Source organism: Oncorhynchus mykiss, chromosome 4 (assembly GCF_013265735.2).
Source record: "Oncorhynchus mykiss isolate Arlee chromosome 4, USDA_OmykA_1.1, whole genome shotgun sequence".
Classification (NCBI taxonomy): domain Eukaryota; kingdom Metazoa; phylum Chordata; class Actinopteri; order Salmoniformes; family Salmonidae; genus Oncorhynchus; species Oncorhynchus mykiss.
In genome coordinates this window covers 18,830,001-18,854,236 of record NC_048568.1, presented here as the reverse complement: position 1 = coordinate 18,854,236, position 24,236 = coordinate 18,830,001, and the positions used below count along the sequence as shown (strand labels likewise).

At 40.1% G+C, this 24,236-nt stretch overlaps 2 protein-coding genes across 11 annotated transcripts in view; both read right to left on the bottom strand.

Annotated features, from left to right (window-relative positions):
• LOC110522243 (vacuolar protein sorting-associated protein VTA1 homolog) overlaps positions 1-22,560 on the bottom strand; it is a 48,020-nt gene extending 25,460 nt beyond the window's left edge. For 2 of the 5 annotated variants that reach the window (XM_021600467.2, XM_021600468.2), the window contains exons 1-3: positions 22,106-22,316; positions 7,107-7,201; positions 516-643 (exon numbers count right to left, since the gene is read on the bottom strand). In XM_021600467.2, the coding sequence (XP_021456142.1) occupies positions 516-643; positions 7,107-7,201; positions 22,106-22,196 (314 nt within the window). In that variant the 5' untranslated portion in view covers positions 22,197-22,316. Of the gene's footprint in view, positions 1-515; positions 644-7,106; positions 7,202-21,775; positions 21,906-22,105; positions 22,317-22,472 lie in introns of those variants that run through there. The other 3 variants (XM_036975808.1, XM_036975809.1, XM_021600469.2) reach the window with 3 other exon arrangements.
• Positions 22,561-22,856: 296 nt separating this feature from the next.
• LOC110522241 (gap junction epsilon-1 protein) overlaps positions 22,857-24,236 on the bottom strand; it is a 44,674-nt gene continuing 43,294 nt past the window's right edge. For all 6 annotated transcript variants that reach the window (XM_036975806.1, XM_036975804.1, XM_036975805.1 and 3 more), the window contains one exon: positions 22,857-24,236. This exon is cut by the window's right edge and continues 320 nt beyond it. In XM_036975806.1, the coding sequence (XP_036831701.1) occupies positions 24,161-24,236 (76 nt within the window). In that variant the 3' untranslated portion in view covers positions 22,857-24,160.

Genomic DNA, 24,236 nt, shown 5'->3' with positions numbered 1-24,236 from the left:
AGGGCTGTTATCTCTCACAGGCAGTGGAGCTGCTCCAGTCCAGACCCGGACTGCATAAATGGAGACCCTGGCTGGCCTGGCACCCACAGTTCATGGAAGACTCTGCTTTACTGTCCAGCTCTGCTGCTGTTGTCAGTGCCCACAACACACTCATAATGCCAGCCAGGCCTGTAACGCTACACCTGAATGGCCAATAGGAATCATCTGGCCCCTGTGGCAATATATTCACACAGACATGGCTTTGTTGCTAATTTTAGACTCTGGACTGGACTCCATGTGCAAAAGCAACAGTGTGATTATTTTGTGTCATGGTTCAGTGAAAGGAAATGGTAATCATGAGGGCTTACGTATTGGAACCAGAAGAAGATGAAGAAAAAAAAACAAAAACGACATTGGAACCAGTCCATTACCATGCTGAAATTCAAGAGGCAGGGAGCGGCCTGCAGCTACAGTACAGCAGGCTGACTCTACACAAGCTACGCAGGTAGTAATGGTGAGGGAAGACATAGCCTTACTTGTGGAATCTTCCTGACCTATCCTCGTTGTCAGCATAGAGGAACATTTTTAAGGCATAGTTTTCGATGTGTGCATTGCCGACAACTTCATGGGTGATTGAGTCACTGTCAGTCAGCTCCATCTTCATCTGAAAAACACAACAGCGTCAAAATCACACAATTATGTCCTGCAGGCAGGCACATCCAAACTGAAAAACCACAGGCTCTAAGCGGCAAACATTTTTCTAAAGGCAAATCAATCAATACAGAGTAGTTTGGAAACGCAGATTCACTACTTTTTCAGATCTTAGAGTGCCTTCGGAAAGTTTTCACAACCCTGGACTTTTTCCCACATTTTGTTGTGTTACAGCCTGAATTTAATCTAGATTAAATTGAGATTATTTGTCAATGGCCTACAGACAATACCCCATAAATGTCAAAGTGGAATTACGTTTTTTCTAATATTTTGTAAATGAATTAAACATTTAAAGTATTCAACCCCTTTGTTATGGCAAGTCTATATACGTTCAGGAGTAAAAATGTACTTCAGTCACATAATAAATTGCATGTTTAACATGATTTTTGAATGACAACCTCATCTCCGTACCCCACATACACAACTATTTGTAAGGAGCCTCAGTCGAGCAGTTAATTTCAAACACAGATTCAACCACTAAGACTCTTGGAGCATGGTGATAATATTAATTACACTTTGGATGGTGCATCAATTCACCCAGTCACTACAAAGATACAGGCGTCCTTCCCAACTCAGGTGCCGAAGAGGAAGGAAACTGCTCAGGGACTTCACCATGAGTTTAATGATTGTGATAGGAGAAAACTGAGGATGGATCAACAACATTGTAGTTACTCCACAATACTAACCTAATTGAAAGAGTGAAAAGGAAGCCTGTAAAGAATATAAATATTCCTAAAAATGCATCCTCTTTGCAACAAGGCACTAAAATAATACTCCAAAAAATGTGTCAAAGCAATTAACTTTTTGTCCTGAATACAAAGTTTGGGGCAAATCCAATACAAGGTATTTCTGAGGACCACTATATATTGTCAAGCATAGTGGTGGCTGCATCATGTTATGGGTACATTTGTCATCGTTAAGGACTGGGTAGTGTTACAGGATAAAAAAGAAACGGAATGGAGCTAAGCACAAGCAAAATTCTAGAGGAAAACCTGGTTCAGTCTTCTTTCCATCAGACACTGGGAGATGAATTCACCCTTTAACAATAACCTAATACACAAGGCCAAATCTACACTGGTGTCGCTTACCAAGACAACATTTAAAGTTTTTACTTAACTCTACTTGAAAATGTATGGAAAGACCTGAATATGGTTGTCTAGCAATGATCAACATCCAATTTATTAGAGCTTGAATGATTTTGAAAATAGATATATTTTTTAAAGGGCCAATGTTGCACAATCCAGGTGTGGAAAGTTCTTAGAGACTTACCCAGAAAGACTCACAGATGTAATCACTGCCAAAGGTGCTTTTACAACATATTGAATCAGAGGTGTGAATACTTATGTAAATTAGATACTTCATTCTCAAATTTGCAAACATTTCTAAAAACACGTTTATCACTTTGCCATTATGGGGTGTGTAGATGGTTGAGAAAGAATCAATCCATTTTGAGTTTAGGCTGTAACAACAAAATGTGGAATAAATAAAGGGGTATGAATACTTTCTGAAGGCACTGTAAATCTTTCAACTGACACAAAGTGCTCCTCCTAGATTCCTGGATGCTGAACAGCACACACAGACGCAGTGCATACATAAAGGGAGCCTGTGTACTGTTCTGTGCATGGACCGTGTGACAAATCTGCGATGGCTGTGTTTTTTTCTGAGAAGTGAGGCTTTCCATGTGTGACTCATTGATTCCTGGGATGCAGCAGAGAGCACACACTTTAATTCCACTCCAGAACACTCTTGTAATTAATAGAGTATAGCATGGTGGGGTGGAGGGTCTCTGGAGACGCACCAACAGATAATAACATGGACAATAACCAAGGGATGGTTTTACCGCACTCATTTCAACAACGCTGGACAATAAACCTTGTACAGAAGACCACTAGTAAACCACTGACCAAAAGGACATTGGATTTCACCGGAAACATCAAAGCCAGTGGCCAAGAACTGGCACTTAACTTTATTACACCTATCTTACATGGCAATGAGTCATCTATGACAATACCAGTGACTTTAAAACTTAAGTCATTCTTCTCGACCCGAATTGTGATTGGGTGGTGTGGTTAAGTTGATTGTCTTCATCCTTATATGTTCAACCCGTTTGCCCCTGACAAATTAAATGATTGCTGTGTCTTAATGCTATTGTGTCTTAATGGTTTGTCGTGGCCAGTGCCCAAAAATACATCCGCAAAGCTCACTTACTGCAGCAGAGGCAGCTGCTCTCTGAGATGTTACAGTCTGCTAGAGAGCGTCAGGTTTCCTTGTAAAATCAGTAAAGCAAATAATACTGGTTACATTTCAACAGGTGGACTCTGCTCTTCTGAATGGACGTACTGTTCACGTTTTAATGAACTCTCAACCTATCCTTAAGGCAATACACAGCACAGTACATCACTTGTGCTAAAGTGTAGCGGAGGACTTTAAAACAAACTTGGAAGGAAGCATGCCGACTTTATAGAAAGAAGAGTCAAGGATCAAACTCCTAATTGAATCAAAGGATTCAGTTTGGATCACACCACTCCTCTGGGTTCTCTAGAAATCCATGTGGTACTAAAACAGCTTTGAAAAACACAATTTCCAATAGTTCAGGACGATATTTCCATGAAGGGCTGCTTCTTCTTGGATGGTTTGAGTGACATGTCTTTCTTGCAGCCCTTTTCAAGTGTCTTGAAGCAACCCTAACAAACCAGCGCTAGACCTATTGACAATCCTGTAGAGGGACTGTAGGAGAACAAAAACAAAATGGCCAGTGCATTGAAGTGACTGGGCATGCAATGTTTAAGACGCCCAATGCTGCGATCAGGAAAACAACAACAGCCGTTTCCATGAAACCGATGCCCATTAGTGTATAGCCTAACTAATATCTTCCACCAGACCTTTCTTGCCTAATCCACTGCTCTAAGAAAGCTAATTAAACGAAGAAGAGAACGAGCCAAGATTGCGTCTACCCCGGCCCAAACAGCAATCAACAGCCTGAGCGATGGCACTCAGCCAGCCATACTGGTCAATATGCCGAGGGCTGGGCTGCGGGCACGATTAAGCTTTTCAATGCCAGAATAAAATACAGATTGTCATCTTAATTATCCATTCTCTGCACAAAATAACAATAATTGGTTGTTTGTTTACCTAGAAATGTGTGGCTTTAGTGGAAATTAAACTGTCATTTGGAGAAAATGAGAAAGTTCCACATGGTGCTGTGTAAGATTTCTGTTTCTTCAGTTTCATACCCTGCATTCACTTCTGGAATGGAATGAAAGTCTTCCTTACTCATTTTCCCATGATTAGGGAGGAAAAATAAAACAATGGTTCCACATTCACTTCCAGAAATATCATACAAGACGCAAGACAAGTTTTACAATCTGTACCGAGTCCATATTGACCTAATTTGCGATAGTGGGTTAAAAGTTAAACGTGTATTTCATAGGTTTCTTCACCACCTTTTGAAAAGCCCTTCAGACCGGATGTATCCACTGGGGCTGGCTAAGACATCCTGTTGCTGTGACATGTAATGAATCTTACTACAGCAACAGTAAAACCCTGCTCGGGGGACAAAGAAAGCCCTGGGATTTTCTTAATTGGTTCCAAAATGTCAATAAAAATCCCTGGGCACAGGAGCAAACAGCATCCTGAGGTTGCTTCCTGCTCCCCATTTTAGAGGAACACCATTAAACCCTGTATTTTGAACTCTGATGTGAATACAGTGCTCTCAAAACATTGGGGTCACCACAGTTCTCAAAGGAAACCATTTTATAAGATAAAATAGATGTTCAGAAATTGCCATTTTTTTCACAATTACATAGATGATATAACAGTTCATTTTTACATGAGAATGTATTGGTTATTATTGGAGCTTCCTTTCCACGACATCTAACAAACGTTCCTCAATGAAGGATACACATATCAAAGAGTGAATGTTTGACAGAGGATAGTTAAAGAAAACATTAATCGTCATGTGCCAAATCTTAGTTTTCATGCGACTCGACCACCTATGGCGCATTAAAACCTTTTTAGAAAATCTCTAGGAAAATATATGGTGATCTGGTCTTACATTAAAATGCAGAGCTTGAAACTTCAAGTAGATATTACAGATTTTTCATTACGTTTCACAATTCCACTCAAAGGATTTCTGAAGGAATTCATTGTTCAAAACATACAGTGCACTCGGAAACTATTCAGACCCAATGACATTTTCCACATTTTGTTACATTACAGCCTTATTCTAAAATGGATTAAATATTTCCCCCTCCCCCCTCAATCTACACACAATGCCCCATAATGACAAAGCAAAAACAGTTAAGAATTATTTGCAAATGTGACATTTCCATTTTTATATAATATAATATATATTATTATATTATATTATATATATATATATGTATATGTATTTAAATATATGTATATTTATATATACACACACATACATACACACCTGTATTTGTGGAGTTTCTCCCATTCTTCTCTGCAGATCCTCTCAAGCTCTGTCAGGTTGGATGTGGAGCGTCGCAGTATAGCTATTTTCAGGTCTGCCCAAAGATGTTCGATCGGGTTTAAGTCCGGGCCCTGGCTGGGCCACTCAAGGACATTGAGACTTGTCCCAAAGCCTCTCCTATTTTGTCTTGGCTGTGTGCTTTGGGTTGTTGTCCTGCAGGAAGGTAAACCTTCGACCCAGTCTAAGGTCCTGAGCGCTCTGGAGCAGGTTTTCATCAAGGATCACTCTGTACATTGCTCCGTTCATCTTTCCCTCGATCCTGACTAGTCTCCCAGTCCCTGCCACTGAAAAACATCCCCACAGCATGATACTGCCCCCACTATGCTTCACCGTAGTGATGGTGCCAGGTTTCCTCCAAACGTGACATTCAGGCCAAAAATTAAATCTTGGTTTCATCAGGCCAGAGAACCTTGTTTCCAGAGTATTTAGGTGCCCTTGGCAAACTCCAAGCGGGCTGTCTTGTGCCTTTTTCTGAGGAGTGGCTCCTGTCTGGCCACTCTAACATAAAGGCCCGATTGGTGGAGTGGTTGGAGATGGTTGTCCTTCTGGAAGGTTCTCCCATCTTCACAGAGGAACTCTCCAGCTCTGTCAGAGTGACCATCGAGTTCTTGGTCATCTCCCTGACCAAGGCCCTTCTCCCCTGATTGCTCAGTTTTGCCGGGCGGCCAGCTCTAGGAAGTCTTGGTGGTTTGTTCTGGGGACCTTCAATGCTGCAGAAATGTTTTGGTACCCTTCCCCAGATATGTGCCTCAACACAATACTGTCTCGGAGCTCTATGGACAATTCCTTCGACCTCATGGCTTGATTTTTGTTCTGACATGCACTGTCAACTGTGAGACCTTATATAGACAGGTGTGTGCCTTTCCAAAACATGTCCAATCAATAGAATTTACCACAGGTGGACACCAATCAAGTTGTAGAAACATCTCAAGGATGATCAATTGAAACAGGATGCATCTGAGCTCAATTTTGAGTCTCATAACAAAGGGTCTGAATACTTATGTAAATAAGGTATGTTGTTTTTTAATATATACACACATTGCAAAAAATGTCTAAAAACCTGTTTTAGCCCTGTCATTATGGGGTATTGTGAGTAGATTGATGAGGAAAAAAATAAAATAATCTATTGTAAATTCCATGAGCTTTGACTAAATGCGTTAGCAGACTCTCAAATTCCAAATTGTCCTTGGATAACTTTAAAAAGTTTACCTAATCAAATTGTGAGCTACATTATTTATTTTAGAGAGATGTAAATACCTGATGGAAAAGCTAAATCATAACTGCTCGACATTTGGCATCTGAAATAAAACATTTGGCATTCACCTTTTGACAACATTGTGAATGTGAATCAAGGAATTCATCCTCAAATTGGATTATACAGCAATGACTGTACATTACAGATGTTAGGTTGAATCAAAGAGTATCTCACTCCTATAATTGAAAATGATGAGGTGCAGACATTTCAATCATGTCTGCAGAACTCAACCATGGGAGGCTGCCACTCTGCCGTTAATGGCCTTTTTGTGAGGCAGTGCCATAATCCACTTCTGAGGGGAAATTGAATCTGCTAGAAGGCCTGTCCCTGACTCGCTTTGGAAAAAAAGTAAAATGCCATTAATCCTAAAGAGCTCTTAGCAGCCAGGATAGGTTTGAAGATATTCATTACTGGAGTTCCCTAACAGACATAAGTGGTGTGATACATTTTACTTTGTGGATATTTGTACAGAGTTGAGGAACTAGATAGCATTATCCATCTAGCCTACCTCACATTCTAGTGTTTAGTGCATTATGACATCTGACCGAAAATCTATTAAATCAACTAATAATAATGTGAATACAATGGGACAATGGTAAATAGACTTGTTATATTGTGAGCAAACCTGTTTAAACATTGCAAAGTGTAGGCTGGCTGATATCTTACCGTTTCTAACTGGTCCATCAGTTTCACAAGAAACTTCCGACATTCTGGGGTTTTGCTGTCCAGTTTCATTCCCGTCTGCATGGCATAAAGCCGACCTGACAGAGAAGGAAACAGGTATCACTATTTAATCTCAGAGCAATGAGTCAGTGGTGATGCTTCACGTTTCACTGAAAATGTTTCTACAATATCAAAATGTCAACACCCTCTGGTTCCCAGATCTGATCATCTGTCAAGTATTTCATTTGAGATTTTTGGCTATCGTAGATGTTTTAAGTTTAAAACACCAAGTTGATATGGTAAGAGCAAAAGTGGACTGGGTACATGGTTCTGTATGTTATGTGGAGGAAATCAAAAATGTGTTTTTGCGTTCACGATGAGGTCTTTCAAATTAAAGTACCCTAATAATTTGTCCAGCATGCAGTCTGAGAACCACTAGAAATAGGCCTTACTAGTTTCTTAAAACTTGAGCCATACTTGATTATTTTCACATTCCTCTGTTAGTTATGACACTCACTTTGGGTGAAATTATTCATCCTCTCAACAGTGCAAGTCTCTGAAAGAGGCTGTGTAAATATTAGCATTATTGCGGTTGTCTCCTTAGCATTGTACCACTGAGCACATAACAGCCTGGATACACAGTCTTGGCTCTCATGTTTTTAAAAACACACTGTCCGTCCACCCTCTCCTCCATGTTGCCAGATCCTTGCATGCTTCAATTGTATGCATCCAGACTCTGGACCATTAGCGCCCTTCTCTCAGTTTTCAGAGATTTAAAACATGCGCACACCCAGACATCTGGTGAGGGATAGTCCCATGAGCCTTAACGTCTTCGCTGTGTGCAACTTTTGGACGCACACTGAATGTTTGAGACGTCACTGCCAAGTCCAACAACTCTGGGCTTACAGCTGTTTCGAGTGCTGCAGTTTCCAACCAACAAAGAACTGTCTAAATTCAGGTCATTTTTTTGACTTGGTGGGAGACGTGTGTGTGTGTGTGTGTGTGTGTGTGGGGGGGGGGGGGGGGCTCGGGTGGTTGAAGGGCAGCTCTCGGGGAACTGAGGGGGTATCTTGGAGGGTTGGTGGCCTGGCGGTTGGGAACTTGGGGTCCCGATTTTTGACTTTGTGGGAGATCTGTCCACGTGCCCTTGGGCACGGTGTTGACCCTGGTTGCTCCTGTGTGTCGCTCTGGATGGGAGAGGGCGAGGGTTATTTCAGACCGGAGGGAAACCTCCATCCAAGGGAATTGATCCTCTCCCCCAGAAGATATGCAAGATGATTCCCCAGCATTTTGCCCCTCTCCTTAACCCCTATGATGATGACGGACAACTCGACCCACTGATATTTAGTAAGCATAAATAACTGGTAAGAATCAACGACTATAATGCACGTTTTAACTAACGTTAATGCTACTTCACTACAATATCATTATCAGTCCCGTTAGAGCATGTTGCCTAACATCATCATTCGTACCAAGGCTGGGCCTATCATAAACCCCAATTAAATTGCAATTAAATCTACTGCAGATTCAGGTCCTGAATTAACAAAGAGCTACTGCAAATTCAGGAACAACCGAATTGACAGTTCTATTCACACATGATAAATGAATGAAGATGTGGGAAGTGACACCTAGGACTACAGATGTTGGATCTTAATTTGATCAACCGGTTGCAGAAATTGGTCAAATTAAGATCCTACATACAGTGGGGCAAAAAAGTATTTAGTCAGCCACCAATTGTGCAAGTTCTCCCACTTAAAAAGATGAGAGGCCTGTCATTTTCATCATAGGTACACTTCAACTATGACAGACAAAATGAGAAAAGAAATCCAGAAAATCACATTGTAGGATTTTTTATGAATTTATTTGCAAATTATGGTGGAAAATAAGTATTTGGTCACCTACAAACAAGCAAGATTTCTGGCTTTCACAGACCTGTAACTTCTTCTTTAAGAGGCTCCTATGTCCTCCACTCATTACCTGTATTAATGGCACCTGTTTGAACTTGTTATCAGTATAAAAGACACCTGTCCACAACCTCAAACAGTCACACTCCAAACTTCACTACGGCCAAGACCAAAGAGCTGTCAAAGGACACCAGAAACAAATGTGTCGACCTGCACCAGGCTGGGAAGACTGAATCTGCAATAGGTAAGCAGCTTGGTTTGAAGAAATCAACTGTGGGAGCAATTATTAGGAAATGAAAGACATACAAGACCACTGATAATCTCCCTTGATCTGGGGCTCCACGCAAGATCTCACCCCGTGGGGTCAAAATGATTACAAGAACGGTGAGCAAAAATCCCAGAACCACACGGGGGGAACTAGTGAATGACCTGCAGAGAGCTGGGACCAAAGTAACAAAGCCTACCATAAGCAACACACTACGCCACCAGGGACTCAAATCCTGCAGTGCCAGACGTGTCCCCCTGCTTAAGCCAGTACATGTCCAGGCCTGTCTGAAGTTTGCTAGAGAGCATTTGGATGATCCAGAAGAAGATTGGGAGAATGTCATATGGTCAGATGAAACCAAAATATAACTTTTTGGTAAAAACTCAACTCTTCGTGTTGGGAGGACAAAGAATGCCGAGTTGCATCCAAAGAACACCATACCTACTGTGAAGCATGGGGGTGGAAACATCATGCTTTGGGGCTGTTTTTCTGCAAAGGGACCAGGACGACTGATCCGTGTAAAGGAAAGAATGAATGGGGCCATGTATCGTGAGATTTTGAGTGAAAACCTCCTTCCATCAGCAAGGGCATTGAAGATGAAACGTGGCTGGGTCTTTCAGCATGACAATGATCCCAAACACACTGCCCGGGCAACGAAGGAGTGGCTTCGTAAGAAGCATTTCAAGGTCCTGGAGTGGCCTAGCCCAGATCTCAACCCCATAAATAATCTTTGGAGGGAGTTGAAAGTTTGTGTTGCCCAGCAACAGCCCCAAAACATCACTGCTCTAGAGGAGATCTGCATGGAGGAATGGGCCAAAATACCAGCAACAGTGTGTGAAAACCTTGTGAAGACTTACAGAAAATGTTTGACCTCTGTCATTGCCAACAAAGGGTATATAACAAAGTATTGAGAAACTTTTGTTATTGACCAAATACTTATTTTCCACCATAATTTGCAAATAAATTCATTAAAAATCCTACAATGTGATTTTCTGGATTTTTTCTCTCTCATTTTGTCCATCATAGTTGAAGTGTACCTATGATGAAAATTACAGGCCTCTCATCTTTTTAAGTGGGAGAACTTGCACAATTGGTGGCTGACTAAATACTTTTTTGCCCTACTGTATGTAGGCTGTAGAACAATAATACAAAACAGAAAACGAGTATAACCAGGAAAAGGTAGAAGAAAAAGCAGTATACTGACTATTTTGAATGGTAGTCTAGAGCCTGAGGTGTGAGTCCCTGAAGGACTTCAGTCAGAGCCTTAATAATGTGCTGTCTCCAACCGGGACAGAACAACAAATCGCGCCAGCTGTAGTTCAGTCATTAGCTAGACAAAGGCAGGCATGTGGACTCTGCTTACCCAGAACCCATGTAGGTGTCCTCCTCTCTAATGAAGATAACACCTTTCACCACCCACACATTGGCAATTTAAATGCACACAGGTTGATGGATGCTGCTGTCCCTAAGGAAATTAAAAGGTGAGCCACTAGAACAGCTTGTAGCCTATAGCCTGTCTAGCCAAGGAACATGGAACAAGGATCTGCCATTCTTCAAAGAGTGCAACCATGCAATTTGCTAAGCAGATCATAAAATAGGCTACACCAAACCATGAGCAAGCCCAATATTTCAGCAAATGTTTGTTACCAAAATGACAATGTAAAGTACTGTACTTTATTGAGCTCGTCAGTAAGACCAGTGATGCACTTGTCATTCTGAAGTTGACAACTACCTTTGCCAACTGTCTTTGCCTCAAATGCAACAGGCTTCTATAGACCTGCCTGTGAGCTGAAGAGGACAGAAAGTAGGCAAGCCAACATCAGCTTCCATTTCAGCAGCACATCAATAGAGTAAATCAGCAAAAGTCACATTTCCAATCATTACATTGTAAAACATGGTGATTCCCAGCAGAAAAGAAAAAAGCAAATATGCCCAGCTGGGAGTGCTCTAAGTAAGGCAAAAATACAGTGGGTTAATTTAAATAAAGGCACCGGTCTTTGACACAAGGCTGCTCTCAGTATGAAGCCTATGAATGGGAAAAATTTAATGTTTCACTGTAAATGTCAATGTTTACAGACCAAGGAATTCGGTAATCATTCTTGTCCAGATCAACAGTGATGGGTATGAGGCAGTGAGGCAGTAACAGACAGCAGACAGTGCATTTGGAAAGTATTCAGACCTTGACATTTTGTTACGTTACAGCCTTGTTCTAAAATTGATTAAATACATTTTTTCCCTCATCAATCTACCCACATTACCCAAAAAGGACAAAGTGAAAACATTTTTTTATTAAAAATAAAAAAAAACAGAAATACCTTATTTACATAAGTATTCTGACCCCCTTTTTTTATGAGACTCGAAATTGAGCTCTGGTGCACTGTGTTTCCATTGATCATCCTTGACATGTTTATAAAACATGGAGTCTACCTGTCGTAAATTAAATTGATTGAAGGAATTGTCCGTAGAGCCCCGAGACAGGATTGTGTCGAGGTACAGATTAGGGGAAGGGTACCAAAAAATGTCTGCAGCATTGAAGGTCCCCAAGAACACAGTGGCCATCATTCTTAAATGGAAGAAGTTTGGAATCACCAAGACTCTTCCTAGAGCTGGCTGCCTGGCCAAACTGAGCAATCAAGGGAGAAGGGCCTTGGTCAGGGAGGTGACCAAAAACCCGATGGTCACTCTGACAGAGCTCCAGAGTTCTTCTGTGGAGATGGGAGAACCTCCCAGAATGACAACCACCTCTGCAGCACTCCACCAATCATGGTAGAGTGGCCAGACGGAAGCCACTCCTCAGTAAAAGGCACATGACAGCCCGCTAGGAGTTTGCCAAAAGGCACCTAAAGGACTCTGACCATGAGAAACAAGATTATCTGTTCTGATGAAACAAACACTTTGGCCTGAATGCCAAACATCACGTCTGGAGGAAACCTGGCCCTATCCCTAGGATGAAGCATGCTGAAGGGATGTTCTTCAGCGGTAGAGACTGCAAGACTAGTCAGGATCGAGGGACAGATGAATGGAGCAAAGTACAGAGAGATCCTTGATGATAACTTGCAGAGCGCTCAGGACCTCAGACAGGGGCGAAGGTTCATCTTCCAACAGGACAACGACCCTAAGCAAACAGCCAAGACAACACAGGAGTGGCTTGGGGACAAGTCTCTAAATGTCCTTGAGTGGCCCAGCCAGAGCCCGGACATGAACCCGATCGAACATCTCTGGAAAACCTGAAAATAGCTGTGCAGAGACGCTCCACATCCAACCTGACAGGGCTCGAGAGGATCTACAGAGAAGAATGGGAGAAACTCCCCAAGTACAAGTGTGCCAAGCTTGTAGCGTCCTACCCAAGAAGAATCAAGGCTGTAATCGCTTCCAAAGGTGCTTCAACAAAATACTGAGTAAAAGGTCTGAATACTTTTATTTAACTAGGCAAATGTGATATTTCATTTTATTTATTATTATTTTTTTATGTATGCATTTGCAAACACCTGTTTCTGCTTTGTCATTATGGGGTATGATGTGTAGATTGATGAGGGGAAAAATATATTTTATCAATTTTAGAATAAGGCTGTAACGTAACAAAAAGTGGAAAAAGTGAAGAGGTCTGAATACTTTCCTAATGCACTGCAAGTCTGTTTCAATTATAAATGATGCCATCTAGGCTAAATCCCGCATTCAAGGCAGCTTTATAATAACGCGGCCTAAAAGAGTGAGAAAATACATATATTTCTTTGTTTCTCAAGTTTCTGACAGCAGTACCCCACCTGGAATGCCATCATAGTGTATGGCCGGTTGAATGCTGCTGCATTAAAAATGAACAAGGAAAAGCCTGAGGCTGGAACCAAAATGCCAGACTGGGCCTGTTAAATGGTTATCTCCATCTCTCCAACGATAACACGGACTCAATTCAAATGACAATTGAACATCAAACCCCGGAGGGACACGGGTTAAGGTCACCAACTTATGAGACAGAAGCAGAACATAATAATACAGTCACTACTTTAGGGTTCAATTTGATTCTATTCAGTTCAGTTTAGATAGACACTATTTCATATGCTCCCCATAATTACATGTATTGTTAATAGGCTTCACCCTCTATCATCTATCAAAACAAAGCATGTAAAAAATAAAAAAAAACTGGAGAATATTAATAATTGAGAACACTGTTCAAAAAGTTTAGGAACAAAATAATTAGAAAATCACTGTCTTTAACCACAGACAATGGCAAGCTGAGAATGAAAATGTCTCGCCAAAGTATGCCTGTCGATATTTCCTAAACAATTAACCACAACCAAAGCCATGGGGATCAATTTGTTCATGTGATGTTGGTCACAGCACATCACAGTGGGCACCCACAATCTCATTCTTTGTCAAGCCATTACGCTCATACAGCATTCACATCCAATTTTCCTCCCGTGAAACAATGCAACACTGAGACCATTCACGATACAAGGCCATGAAAATAGAAACCATAATTCAACTGTACTTCAGGGGGAAAAAAATCATTTTGCCATGGGCAGAACTTTTTATGTGAGTATGTTGAGTAAGGGAACAACATGGATGGCCAGAGTGGTTACAGCATTCTCTCACAAGTTTTTGGAAATCATCTCTCGCCCAGACTGAGACGTAGGAGAATGACAAACTACAGTGTCCAGTGATATGTTGGCTTAAAAAGGTGACACAAAAATAGACAGTCAGCAGCAGTCATTCGTCCTCTAGCCTACTTTGATTATATAGAAATATTGAATGCAGCTTAAAGGATAAACTCTTTTCATTAGTCCTTTGTTGACATAGTCACAAAATGTTTTGCTTGTCAGCAATCAAGTTGTCAAGATATTTAAACTGTCAAAATACAGAAATCATCCCTGTATGATGCACTATGTAGCCAATTTTCCCGGGATCAGTGTCCTCTACTGTTGACAGTCCTCTTCGAAGAGAATGTTCAAGAATACTTCCCAATCTTACAAGCAATCATTTAATATATATTTTCCCCATACAACGGTGCTTTCACAGAAACAGGAAAGTGGTAGTTGAAACATCACAACGCAGGCCTACGCTAAGACATCCTTGTCAATATATCTTGAAGCAACAAAACCGCCTATAACATTCGGTCAATAATCTTTCGGGTTTCAGAACTATTAGAATGTAACTAGCATCCTTGTTAAATGGTTATAAATGGGAAGAATACATGCTTGTCCTGGCATGCATCCCCTACGCAAGTTTGACGTTAGACATAAAAAAATAAAATAAATGTAAAACTGTGTGAGCCGAGACCTCAGTTTGGACGTGACCAAGTGTTTTCACTGACATCTGCAGTGAGAACAGAATTGTGTATTCTGGAATGCTAGCCTGCGTACTCGCTCTCCTCACTACAAGGATGTTATTATGTAGCTGCATTTCAATCCAAAGGCTGGGTGAACTCCAGGAAGCTGGAGGGAAAACAATGTTAAAGAGAGCCTTTTCCATAAATGAATACTGTAGCACAGCGCCATGGTGCAGGGGTCTACACTAGTAGGAAAGATACAGGTGCCACAGTCAAGAAAAGGGGTACTTGGGTTAAATAATGGTGGTTAAAGGGGAATGGAAACGCTAGGATTTAGAACACCAGCTAACTAACTGTAAATGGCAATATTGGCAGATTGTAGTTTCCATCAATCTATCTAATTGTCTGCATCACTTTCAATCCTCCATATATTTTTTTGAATAATATTTTGAAAATGATATATATAGTTTTTTTTTAATGTAGATATATTTCCTTTATTACCCTGTAACCCTACCACACATCCCCCAATTGGGGCAAACTAGTGAATAACATAGGCCTGTATTTCCAGCTAATACATACTATATACATTTTATGGACACAGTAGATTTTACAATATTTCTAATTTGTTTGTTTTTACTCCTGTCCTTCCTCTACCCTCAACCATCAATTTCTGATGTCCATCCGGTTTGATTTCCATTTGCCATATCTTTCAAACTGTACTCTTTCAAAAAACTTCTTACACTATACATGTTTTACAGGCACAGTATTTTTTACATTAGTTATCTAGTTGATATTAGTTGTTATTACTCCCAACCTTCAGCTCAATTCAACCCCTCCCATCATTCTCTTAACACAAAAAATATATGGCAAATAGAAATCCAATATTGATGAACTGTGCTGTGATGTTTCACAAAAGCTCTGAAGCTTTCTATTCTCATTGTTTATTTTTGCTAAAACTAATATTTTATTATTGATCGATTGACTATTACTTTTCAGATCGCCCATTAGTGCTATCTGCAGGGTTAGCTCCAGGTAAATATTGCAATTCCTCAGGCATTCCTGGACCTGTGACCAAAAACAAGCTAAATTTGGACAGTACCAAAACAAATGATCTAATGATTCTGAAGCTTGTAACCCCCCATATAAATAAAATTGTATTGGTTGCAAGAATTGTGTATAATAATTTTGAATCCGGCGTCGTTTTGCATATCTCTTCAGTAACCATGTGCCATGGAATCGGTACGTCAAAAATCTATTCCCATCTATATGTCAATTGTTTGGTCCTTAATTTTATTTATCATAATTTTCTTTAACCAATTATGGTCTTTAATGCAGGGCCGGCTTTTGCTTGACTGAAGTCAGCGATGTTGATGATGGTCGGTCGGTAACCCCTACACACCATAACCCTCAAAATTGAAAAGGTAGGAGGAGCAAGCAGAGCGCCTCAACGTAGGCCTATGACTCCTTTCCATTCGTAAACTCCCGGTTGACGCATCGAAAGTTCCCTTCGCGATGAAGTCATCCTCCGCGAAGAGCTGGTTGCAGATCCTGCTTGCCCAAGCTGACCTGTCATTACTGATTTTTTTAGAGCCAATTCCTACAGCCTGTTACTGTACAGTTCATGTTTGAATTACTACTTGATGTTGCCATCTTCCTGAGCTCTCAAACTCAATACCAGACAATTTGCGTCACTGGCGTCAGTCGTTACTATGGCAATTTAAAATGGCGCTGACCATAGCTCAAATAAACCTGGTCGACGATCAAAATACTAAATATAGAGTTTTTTTTTTATCTGATACATGCCTAGATTATGAACATTGCACAATAGGCTTAGCCTATGTGGAATTGGTCAATGTAATGTTACGGCTTGACGATAAAGATGAAAAACGCACCTACCTAGATCTTTCATCATTGACAACCAGAATGATTGTTACACCACTCTTTTGTAAAGCCCGCCATCACTGTAATCCACCAAACTAATACATCATCAGCCTTAGGCTCCTATAGCCTTGAGTCCCCTAACCATGAATGCTTGACCAAAGAGAAAGCTCATTTGCTATTCAGGTGGTTTCATCCATCAACATTTCAGGCTAATAACTGTGAGAGAAATAATCCTATTGTCGCACTACTTTAAAGGTAGACTAATCAATTGGATCCTATTCAGTCTGGTTCAAATAATGGTAGCTATTAACTTTGTGAATTTGATTTACATTGGACCTTTGAAGCTAAATAGCCTAGTCTGGCTGACACCTAACTTGAATCCTCCTGATTTCAGAGTCTGGAAAGGCTCCTTGATGTTGTCAACATAATGTGATGATAATGAAAGGGGCTTTGCTTTTTACTGGTTGGTTCTTCTCTGCGTCTTTCTCACTCAAATACCCACATGGACAGCCACACAGACTCGGAGTGTCGCCCCCTACCAATACAACCGTCAGATTTTCTAATCCAAACAACGAGAAGTCTTGACCCCTTAAGGAATGTGTTGTTCAGAGAACAAATCAAAACTCTTGCACAATTTCTGTGCGAATACTAAATTGACAACGGGCTCCTGTCCAGAGCAGTGCATCCAAGTCACGTGGGTCGCGTTAGCCAGGCTAAGAACAGCCTGGGCTTTAGGCAACTCTGCAATCAAGTGGGGGGCTACATCAGTCTTGAATCTTTGAATTATACTAAACAAAAATATAAATGTAACATTTAAAGTGTTGGTCTCATTTTTCATGAGCTGAAATAAAAGATCCCAGAAATTCTCAATAGGCACAAAAAGCTTATTTATCTCAAATGTTGTGCACCAATTTCTTTACATCCCTGTTAGTGAGCAATTCTCCTTTGCCAAGATAATCCATCCACCTAACAGTTGTGGCATATCAAGAAGCTGTTAAACAGCACGACCATTACACAGGTGCACCTTGTGCTGGGACAATAAAAGGCCACTCTAAAATGTGCAGTTGTTTTCACAAAACACAATGCCACAGATGTCTCAAGTTGAGGGAGTGTGCAATTGGCATGCTGACTGATGGAATGTCCAACAGAGTTGTTGCCAGATAATTGAATGTTAATATCTAGACCATAACAACATTCTTTTAGAAAATGTGGCATTTCACCCAACCGGCCTCACAAGAGCAGACCACCAGCCCATGACCTCCACATCCGGCTTCTTCACCTGCGGGATCATCTGAGGAGAGGCGGAGGGGGGGGGGGGGGGGGTGTTTAGGAATATTTCTCTCTGCAGAAATATTCCCCTTGTGGGGAAACCGGATTCCGGTTGGATGGGCCTATGCCATCCCAGGACCACCCCTGCACAGTCATGTGAAATCCATAGATTAGGGAGTAATGCATTTATTTCAATTGACTGAGTTCCTTCTATGAACTATATTTCAGTAAAATCTTTGAAATTGTTGCATTTCTATTTTTGTTCAGTATAGATTCATAACAATGAAGAACTGCTCAACCATAAGATTTCCAAACAAAAGGCAGAATCAGGTTGAGAGAAGTAGTCAGTGATTTTGGCTCTCAGCTCTATAACCTCCCAAAGACAATTGAGTCATTCAGAGACATGTTGGTGCTGACCTCCAGTGGCATGCTGAATTAATGGTCCACACTGCCGCACATTGGCCGTGCAACAAGGAACTCTGACGCTGAAAGACATTCAACCATCTTTGCTTTAGTCCAAACAAGCATACATTTTAAAAAATCAGACAAAATTGGAAAAGTCAAGAAAAAACTAAGTTACCACTCCTACACTTTGTCTAAACCCCATCAACTGACAACCCCCCCCCCCCCCCCCTGCTATAACATATTTTTTTGCAGATCAATATTCATAATAGTACACACAAAAAAACAGGACAGACATCCAAAGGACACCAATTACTTTACTGATTCCCTTTCAATTCTACCAACACACCCACCATTCCAATTTGAATGAACGACCCAGGCGGGCAGTGGAACGGCGCAGTGGTCCCAAACTGGAAAAACATGTTTCCAAGCATATTTGGCTAATCCACCTCACAGCATGTTCTGCACATCCTATTCAACCAAAGGCAGCCATTGTCAGTCAACTGAATCTCTGTAATGAGCCATATTAAAGCTTGTATTGGCAGACAGCAGCCCCTCTCAATGGGAGCCTATCAGGCTCCAGCTTCCAGACAGGAAGGCCACAGTATACTCTATCAGTGAGGGAAGCATTCTCCAACAGTCCATTTTACACATGGTTCGCTATAGTAACCTGGTAGAAACGACCAACATGGATATGTTAGGGCCGATGCCGATACCGATTTTTGGGAGTCAAGGAGGGTGAGGGCCGATATTCAAAATCATTACATTTGAATATTGATGACATTTCTCAGACACAGCCATGTCTGCATTAATTTATCAATTTTAAAATCAAACAATACATTGGACTTCGTTTTTACCAAACTACATAACGATATTATTATTTAAATGGTACATTGCTTGATAAACTGGGTAAATTAAGAGGGCATAGGCCTACTCACAACACAGGTGAATGCATATTAAATAGGAATGTGAATTGAGATATTGAGCTTGTTTTGGAGTCTATGGTGCTGCAGATGACAATCTGTTTTCCTTCCATTTGGGACTTATATTAGTCTACTGATCAACAACATTCGCATCGAAGCACCACTCCAGCATGTCACGCCGGTTTGAGAATATACAAAAAAACATCTATTCATTGCAAATGGGTACAACGTAACATCATGATGTGATCACAGATGCTTATGAAAGCAGTCCTTTTATGTCATTTTCCGTGATCAAGAATGTGATTTTTTTTTTTCAGCTGCCCGGACGAAATTCAAAACAATTCAATTGGCTAGTTCAGCCATCTTTCAAGAAATGGGTGGGTTGTAACTTGATCCTACTGCTACGATTGGATAGAGCGAGGCTGTAACTCTACTCCATTTCACATCTCTCTCAATCGCTCATATCACTTGCTGCTGTTTACTGCTACTATGAAAACTAGCTCAATGGCAATGACATTTGCTACCAAGCCATAAAATGTACATAACATTTAACAAGAACAAGGCTAGTAACAAAGATGAAAATTACTCAAATCTGCCCATAATTTGAGATGTGAGAAAGCACACACGTATTGCGTGCTGATCTACAGCTTCATTAGTCCATAAACATGCAGGAAGATTCTTAGGTAGCTAAACCTATTGCCAATCTTTATTTATGCATTTAAATACACTTCCTTCTTTCCCTATTACAACAATCTAATCAACTGTCAACTAGGGCTTTCGCTGACCGAAAGTCGTCTGTTCTTTTGACCAATCGATTGGGCTAAATTTTAAAACGTGTATTTTTCTATATAGACAGCACATTTGTTGTTTTTTACAGACCACGTAACTAGGCCTAGGAGTCCTAGACAAAGCAAGTGCAACAATATCCGTAGGCTAGTTATTGGTTTTGTAACAATACCCAAACATGCAAAGGAGGATATTCAATTTTTCAATGTTTGTGTAGCTATTCAGGACACACCCCCATGAAGAAAATTACATTCATAACTATGCATTTCTGTATAGTACAAATCAGGGACCCATGATGTCATTCTGTTACCGCCATTGTGTTCTAGTGTTCAATAACCAAAAGAGGTCAAATTTAAGGTGTCATTATAGCTGACTCCCCATTCCTTCTGCAGACATCTTTGAATCTAGATTCAGAGAAGATATTTAACAGTTTTTGGAGAACATGGTCAAATCAAATTTTGGGATATTTAACCATCATTCTGTTACCAAATTTTACATCTGCACTGTCCTTTGAGTAAATTTGTTTTTTTTTTGCAATATTTTACGGGACATTTTTTAAATTAGTTATTGAGCAAAATGTGTCCTTTTGCACAGAGTTGTATGGTTTGTTTCATTTTGTAATCAATGGCTTTTGTTTGGCATCATTTTAAAGTGACACATTTTCAAGTCTCAGCGTCATTCTGTTACCATGGAATTGTCGACACACACATACTGAACAAAAATATAAACGCAACGTGTAAAGTGTTGGTCCTATATTTCATGAACTGAAATAAACATGAATAAATAAAAAATAGCATGCTGACTGTAGGAATGTCCACCAGAGCTGTTGCCAGAGATTTGAATGTATATTTCTCTACCATAAACTGCCTCCTACATCGTTTTAGAGAATTTGGCAGTGCGTCCAACTAGCCTCACGACCGCACGCCACGTGAAACTACCCAAGACCAGGTCCTCCACGTCGTTTGAAATGGTTGCATATAAAATATTTTTTGTAGTTTTTCTATCCACTTTGAGATTATTCTTGTATAATGAAAAGCACTTAACAAATGTAATACATTATTATAGTGGAGATATCTTGGTTACTAAACTTTGCATGATTTTGAGAGCCTAACGCAACTTCCCCAGCCAGTCAGATGAACTCGTGGATATCATGATGTCTCTGCGTGCAGTTTGAAATAAGTTGCTAAGTAGCGCTAGCTCTATTGCTAACTGGCGTAAGTGCAATTGCTGGAAGTCTATGGGTATCTGCTAGTACGTTAACGCTAGTTCGCATTGGTTTGCGAAACTACCTCTAACTTCTGTTACGAGATGTTCCCACGCCAATAGATGGCGCTGCTGTTGTGTGTATCCTACTGTGGTGAGGAGTGATCTAAATTAGGCATTACGTACTATGCACTGAGTGGAGCTGTATGCATGCTACCCAAAGATGCTGAAGTAAAGACATTCTTATCAACATTACCTTGCTATTGTATTGAATAATCAGCATACAAAACAGCTTCCTTTATACTGGAAAAAGAGACATAAAAATGGTATCCACAAATTAATCTAACTCTGGGGAAGTAGATAACGGGCATCAATGACAAAATCCCGAAGTATCCCCTTTAAATTTAGGTGGCTGTCGCTCATAATATTTTGAAGGCAAAAAGTCATTTGTGTAAATAAACTACCGGCAATCCATCAGAAAGAATTTAAGGTTGCAGGAAGGGGCTAAGTCAAGTAATTTGTGGACGTTTTGTTATGTTGATTCCTCTAGAGAAAGGGATTGTCACAAAATGTACCCAACGTTAGGCACATATCTTCCTTACACTGTCTGGCAAGTCAGATAACCAGCCATGATCTTACCATATAAACTGCTTTTTCGCAAAGGTGGCAAAGCATGTTAGCTAGCTAACGTTAGCTACTTTGAGCATTGTCTAAAGCCGACCTTTCTAAACCAGTTGGCTAACAACTAACATTAACTAGTAATAAATGCTATGCACCTCGACTACTGTTGTGGAAGCAAAAAGCCGACTGAAACAAGCAAAGGTGCAGGAAGTGCGCTTACTTAGTTACCCGCTAGTAAGACTGTCAACAAGAAAACTTGTCAAAGTTGTAGCTGGCAAGATGATTCGTTAGCCGCTACCATTAACTACCTGGTGTTATGATTCCATAGCTAACCTCTCTACGCAGCTCATAACATTACGGATTTACATGTTCGCAATAGTTAGTTACCTAACGTTAGCTATTTGACTTGACGATGCATAGTTATGCCGATACGTTTACAGATGATTGGCAACTAACGTTAGCCGAGTTGGCTAGTACAAACTCACAGTAATATGCCACGACAGGATCCCTCTTCTCATGTTCCTGTGCAGTTCTTAGATAGTGCTGAATGGCTTTTAGCTGTGGTGGAAGAGCCATCTCTAAGAATATCAATAACAGATTAATCAACAATCGAAATGTGGATCGCTATATATATTTTTTTTAAATGTTCCTAATCGCGCAGAATTCTTCTGCTCCTTGTTCGATACGTGTAGCGCCATCTGCAGGACCGGAGGACTATCAAAGCAAAACAGCATCATATTGATGATATTCATTACTGTGTACTGCAATGCATTCCACTGTGATCTCAAGAGCTGTGTAGCCAACAATATTATAATATGAATGTAATAACAATCAATGAGAATTATGGCATACCTGTGCAGTAAACTGTCATCAAGGAACTGCATGCAGCTTGTTGTTTGGGGAGTTGTTCGACACCACAATGATCTGCTGTGATTACACTGCATATTGACCTTTCCCCCCCCAAGAGATAGCATGGGGCTATCATGAACACAGGGTATGTATAGAAAGCAACTGAAACTGGGCATGCAGCAGTCCTGTTAATCTAGGGTTGCTTTGTCAATACAAAAGTTTGTCAGTACAAAAAAGCTGCTGCATAGCACCACCTCTAACAAAAAAAACTAATCTAACTGATACTTTTGAAACATAAGAACATTTTTTATCCTGAGCTAAAAAGCAACAGACAGATTTTTTTTTAGAAACATCATATTGTAGAACAATATTGTCCTAAGATATGAGTTGGTCATAAAATGTGCCCCTTTTATTAAACAGCTGAGAAGTTCTATGCATTTTATAAAGAACACTCAGTCAAAACAGACAATAAAAGAAATGTAAACATAGCAATCAAACATGAGTAAAAATAAAAAACCTACGTAACAGATAACTAATTGATCCCACTTCCCTAAAATACTCCTCAGATTTACTGACAACCAAATGAATGTCATTGCTTCTTTTAACAGTTCTCAGCTTTTCTGTACAAAATGAAAGAGGCAAACTTTAAAACTACCCATCTGTCACAAATACCAGAAAGCAGAATGCCATATTGTACCTGAGATGATACATTTAGCTGAAAATAACAAAAGTTGGATGGATGCCTGATAATAATTTACAGATACAAAACAAAAGAGGTAATCATTTTCAGTACAGCAACAGCACAGTGTTAAATCAAAAGCAGAATACTTCAAGCTATGAAAAGGGTCTTAAAATAGTCAAATATATGGGTTAACCATCCACACTGTGACCAGCAGACTCATCAGCAATTACACTTAAATCTACAGTGATGTGCAGAATCTGCATGATAAATCTGGTAGCATGGAAACCCATCTTCTTTAACTTATTATTGTTGTTATTGATACCATTCCTATATATAGTATTTCAAAACCTTAATTTCACAATCATCAAATGAGATGTGCAAAAATCTTTCAAATTTGAAACTAATTTGAGAACCTTTATATAGTCCGGTACTTCAATTCATACAAAATGTACAATTACTAAATGTATTATGACCTGAAAATAATTAAAGCCAAATATTGAAATCAAATCTAAGCTTCATTAGGTGACATTTTTGCCTGCCTATGCCTTAAAATGACCCATTTTCAGCTTCAGTCGTAGGGTATCAGGATGTTACCATTGATGACATGACATTGGCCATATGTTGTACTGGACAATTAGATTACATTACTGTGGGATGTAGGTTTGTCTATAGGCCCCTAACAAGACTACAAGAATGCTATAAAACTTTTCACTGGGTACAAATATGGAAAATATTAGAATGACTGGTAACACGTTTCTTTCTTACGTGGGCCAATGATTGAAAGCTGCATATGTCACAACAATATCATTAGTCTATTGACAAAATAAGGTTTAAATCTGTGTGACTTGACTTAAACAATGGGATTATGGAAAGAAGTGTCTGAGTGTCAACTCCCAACAAAAAAAAAGCAGAGGTATGTAGTTTTCGGCATTGGTGTCCATGTGAGACCTGGATAGACACACAGACATTTGAAATGTGATCAATTACTCTGTAGCAAATAACACACAGGTCATTGATTGGTCAAATAACCCAATCTCCTACAGAGTATCTCAAATATCTCAGCAACACACAGCAGCACCGTGATC